Source organism: Hyposmocoma kahamanoa, unplaced genomic scaffold (genome assembly GCF_003589595.1).
Source record: "Hyposmocoma kahamanoa isolate Upper Pololo Valley unplaced genomic scaffold, ASM358959v1 210, whole genome shotgun sequence".
NCBI classification, from domain to species: domain Eukaryota; kingdom Metazoa; phylum Arthropoda; class Insecta; order Lepidoptera; family Cosmopterigidae; genus Hyposmocoma; species Hyposmocoma kahamanoa.
Genome location: NW_020653731.1, coordinates 13,518,927 through 13,523,929, shown reverse-complemented (window position 1 = coordinate 13,523,929; position 5,003 = coordinate 13,518,927). Strand labels below are relative to the sequence as shown.

The following is a 5,003-nucleotide window of genomic DNA, read 5'->3' as shown; positions in this document are numbered from 1 at the left end:
ATGCCCAACAAAATCTATATCCTTGAGCAATGCCACACGGGCGCTGCCGGTGCGTTGCGTCCTCGAAACGCTATGATTTCAATTTCAACTCACCGAGTATCACCAGAAGAAATCACCACACGTATTAACGCAGTATCGCATTAATCCGGGCAGAAAAAGTAAATGTCCATGAAAGTAAGGGCGACAAAGACGTTGTGCATTTTTATTATAAACAATATGTGTATAATATTTGACCTCCATCTCACCTAGTGGAAAGTGACGATGAGGTCTTCGATGAAGCGTGCATTCCCGTTACTTGGGCTCCCATTTTCCAACAGTCGGCCAGCGGTGCGCCGTGTTTTGAATCCTGCTAGCCCCCAGAACCGAGTGCTCAGTGTGGCAGTACAAGTAACTACAACTCGTTGACAGATGCAATGCAGCGTTCAGACCCGACCGCCTAATGGCAACTCGCGAACACGAGTCGGAACCCGGTAAAAACCTGTGACCACTCGACTGCGTCAGAAGGGTGGTAACTAGCCATGGCCGAACCCTACCACCAGTACATGTTACTCGTTTAGCACCACCCAAGGGGTCATTTGTAGGGTCTCGAGGGTAGACATACGGAAGCAAGCAACATCAATCCCCAGTTTAGCACCGATCCCTCCCCGCTTCGCCTCCTGGCCTTTGTTCGTTGCGCATGCCGTCTGTCACAGCGCACCGTTTCAACACACCATGTGGCATGTGGGCAACACCAAAAAATTCAACATTCAGTATAGTAAGAATCTATATATTTCAGGCGGCGAAACAACAAAAGTAGACCAATATCCTTGGATGGCCTTAATCGAGTACCAGTAGGACAACAAGATCAGACTTTCGATATGTGCTCACAGCTGCGTCTTGTTTCCCTAGACCCTTGATTGAAACTGTTCTTCCGTAAGTGACTATTTTTATGTTAAAATCTTAGTTATAATTGTCTGTGTTAGTTCTACGTCGCTAAGTATTGACTTTAAAAATCCAATATCCTTTTCACATCACGCTGCTTTCAAGTATAACTAAAAGAAATCTTAGCACCCCAAGCAATTCGTCAAAAATAGCTCATTTTCTATAACTACTTTGGTTGCAGAAATGCTCGCCCATAGTTACATCCTTGCTTCAAATCCTTTATCCGATTTGTTTTTAATCTACTGATCCTCGTTTCTAAATTTTTACTTAATTACCAAGTGGTTCCTATTGTACCTTTGTAAGTCAGACTTTAAAGTTTGCATTTACACTATTCCAGCCGCAACGTGCGTGTAGGTGAATTCGACGTATCAAACGAGGTACACCAGCCAGACTGTGTAACTTCCACCGAAGGCGGCTCTGATTGTACTGAAGGCCCTGTCATGATACCTATTGAAAAAGTCATCTCATATCCAGATTACAACCATCATGATAGGAAGACGAAGAAACATGATATTGCTTTGATACGCATGAGTAAATCAGCGCCTGATTCCAGTAAGCTAAAAAGAATAATTGTAAACGTAAATTCTAACCTGAATTAAATGCATCTCAGTGTGACAGGAAATATACAACTAAAAGAAAGCTTTAGACCCATTGACTTACAAATAAATGGACGATGGATCTAATACAAAAACCACGAAAAAATTGTCCCAAGTCAACCTATTTAAACGTAGTGACATGTAAAGGAATATGAAAAAGCTAAAACGTTGATTTAAATCCGGAAAAATAGTTTCATTCCTATCTAAAACGTTGAATTTAAATTGTAATGTCATCGCAGTACTGTCTAATTTTGCTTGCTTCGCTGTCAGTCGAATAAACGAAGACTAAAGCGTGAACGACGCTCTGTATACGATTTTAACGCCCTATAAGTTCGGACACTTTTTAGCGCGGACCCGACGTCCATACAATTGTAAGTCAATGTTTAGACCATAGTTTCACATCCGTGAGACTTAACATGACCTTGAGTCTTACTTATTTGTGACAGATTACGAGGTTTCCCTTAATCTTCAAAACTGAATCATCTAAGTTAAAAACGTGTAGTCTATGACTGAGGGATCAGCAAGCAAATAGGGCAGCAGCGTCCTAGGGTATATTTGCATCCAAATTGCGATCTTCAAAAATATTATTTCAAAATCCCCCAAATGAAGGCGAAAACGAAACCCAGACCCCTAACCCCCGGCGGCTCCGTTATTGTCAGCTACAGTAACGGTCATGGTAAAGTTAATCCACGGCACAGGTCCGGCTACCACATCTAACGACTACTGACCCTATCACCCACGAGGTGGATCAATGATTTGGTGAAGGTCGCAGGAATCAGCTGGATGGAAACAGCGCAAAACCGGTCGTCGTGACGATTTTAGTAGGCGGCCTATGTCGCGGACGTCGTTCGGCTAAAGTGATGATAATGACGATGAATTTAAATATAATTTAAAAAATAACATCCTGGGCTACGCTAAGAATTAAACTTATAACCTTATGTTTATACATCTCTCCCAATGCAACTGTGCTGTGACCCAAATCATTTCCCTTTGACTACGTCTGAGGAAAGGTTTAAATTTCTCAAACATTTAACAACAAAATATTCTCATTTCAGAGTTTATTCATCCAATCAGCCTACCCACATCCGACATAACTTTATCACCGCCTACCGGCTGGCGGCTGATTGAGGCAGGTTGGGGCGGTGTTTATTCTCCTGAGAGATCAAATAAAGTAAAGATGGACGTGAAAATACCGTTTGTGCCACTTGCTGTGAGTAATATTTGACAGCTCCAATATCAGTTAACAAAAAATTACTTTCTATTATTTTAAATTAGAGGTACCTGCCAGTTTTGATACCTGGTAGAAGAAATCTGAAACCTTAATAATTAGTTCGTGACTGGTTGTTTTGATAGTGCCCACGAGTGATTTCGCTAAACTGCATCCCAAGTCTGCTAATTTTAAATCATCTCGTTGTGTGTCGATAGAGTGTCAATGACAGGATTTTGTTTATTTGGTATTTTGTTAATAGATAAAGGGTAGTGGTTTGCCAATGGCTAGCAGCAGCCATTGAGCTAATATTCAATTGTCGCTGCAATTTTTTGGTGTTCTGCTCTTCAATGGCGAACTAACTTTTAAGCAATTAATCCGCGATTTCATAACTTTCTTCTCGTTTCTTACCACGGTATGACTTCTTTTTAGTTTCCCGATATTTCGGAACGGTTGACGACGTGTGTGTCGCGAATATACGAGTAAACTTAAATAAATTACATAAATATTTCTATAATGGCAGGACAAGCGGCCGCGGCCGCGCGCCCGCCATCGCACCGCGGGGCACCCGCGCGCGCTCGCACCCCACCACTTCACGCTCGTCCAGCTGCATGCCGAGCTTAGTGGCACAGGCCAGCGTAATGTGGATGGGGTTCTCTCCATTTTCCTCCGCCACGCCGCTGAGCTCGACCTCGTTCAGAAGCAGCTCCTGATTGCGATCGTTTAAATCTTGTTGCAATCTCTCCACATTCATTTCCAGCGCCTGGATGACCTTAGCAAAACTTGAGTCAGTCCCAGCACCACCCGCCCTCTCTTTCAATATCGTTTGCACCGTTTCCTCCATCTTGTCCAGACGATTTTCACAGGAGCGCACCATCGATCGTAATTCAAAAAGGTCCTGACGCAGGCCTTTAAGCTCCTCTCTGGTCTGACTCATGCGGACAGCTCGGAGTTCACAATCGAGACTCGGTTCCTCCGAGTCTCCCGCAGTCTCATATAGCCACCGCGAGTCAGTGTTCTGAACTTTTGGAGAACTGCTTCGTACATCCTTCACATTCTTTGTTATATTGTTTTTTACAGATAGGACATGCGACATTTGCGCCCTCTACCGTTGGTATAAATTTGCAACACGAAATGCACTTAACCACCATATCGAACGCAGATAAGGGCAGTAGGGTCACTAAAGAGTGCGATTAATTTCCGCGAGGGGTCGCTGTACCTACTCTGATTTATGACACTGACGAAATGTTAATGTATTTGGCGGTATTTAATTTTTTTTGGTTTATATGGTACCTTATGAATATATTAAATAATAAGTATTACCGATGTGAAAAATGACTTTTATGTTGTAAATTTCGTGATTATTTCCACTCCCGTATTACAGTATCGACACTGAAACTGACACAGTTCTTTATTTATAAGTATTATTTATGAACAATACTGCTTACTATTTTTATTTTGGAAATAAGCGACACACAAAAAGACGTCTGTGACGTCACTCAATATAGTCTACATCTACAAATATAGTCTCAATAGAGTCTCAAGGGAATTACAATGACTTCATGCAGTGGCTTCAAGAAAATTAGCAGACTTGCGACCTCGGCTGCCACCTACTCATTCTTGTGACAAACCACATCTGCCAAAGAAATATATTTTTACGGGCACGATTAAAATGAGCTTTTCGAAGTATTCCTTCCAAAAATCATACAAATATTGAAACTTGCACGGTTTTCATACTCAAACGATAATTAGCCATTTCGTAAACCTTGCTCTATAATTTACAACTACAAACACAAAACAAATAACATTGATACAACAGATAAACCGCGACATCTTCCATATAATTTAAAATTATTCTATCATATATATATTAGTCGTTAAAATTATTGATCAATCTATGTTTAACTAAATTATTTCTCAGATATTATTATTATTGTGAACATTTTTAATTTTTTGTATTGTAATGTACTCTCTTTCTTTCTAACTAACTAACTTTCTTTCTTTCTTACAGGAATGCCAAACTGTATACGGCAATCGCAAAATCGAACTATGGCAGGGTCAAATTTGCGCTGGTGGTGAGGAAGGTAATCCTGTCTGCACAACAGAAGGACGTGGTCCTCTCGTGTGGGAGAACCCTAACAACGTCTTTGAACTTATAGGGATAGAACTTATAGAGTCAACTTTGGACCAGCTCCTTGCGGAACGGACAATGTACCTATTGTTTATACGAAGGTGTACGAGTATAATTCTTGGATCCATCAGAATATTGAATCCTAAGA

General features: G+C 41.2%; 1 protein-coding gene across 1 annotated transcript; it reads left to right on the top strand.

Moving 5' to 3' along the window:
• On the top strand, nucleotides 1-5,001 carry LOC113227387 (phenoloxidase-activating enzyme-like). Its single transcript, XM_026460280.1, has 7 exons — nucleotides 1-49; nucleotides 776-830; nucleotides 1,259-1,473; nucleotides 2,573-2,727; nucleotides 3,248-3,445; nucleotides 4,736-4,808; nucleotides 4,916-5,001. The coding sequence occupies exons 1-7, from the start codon at nucleotides 1-3 to the stop codon at nucleotides 4,999-5,001; spliced, it is 831 nt and encodes a 276-aa protein (XP_026316065.1).
• Nucleotides 5,002-5,003: the final 2 nt, after the last annotated feature.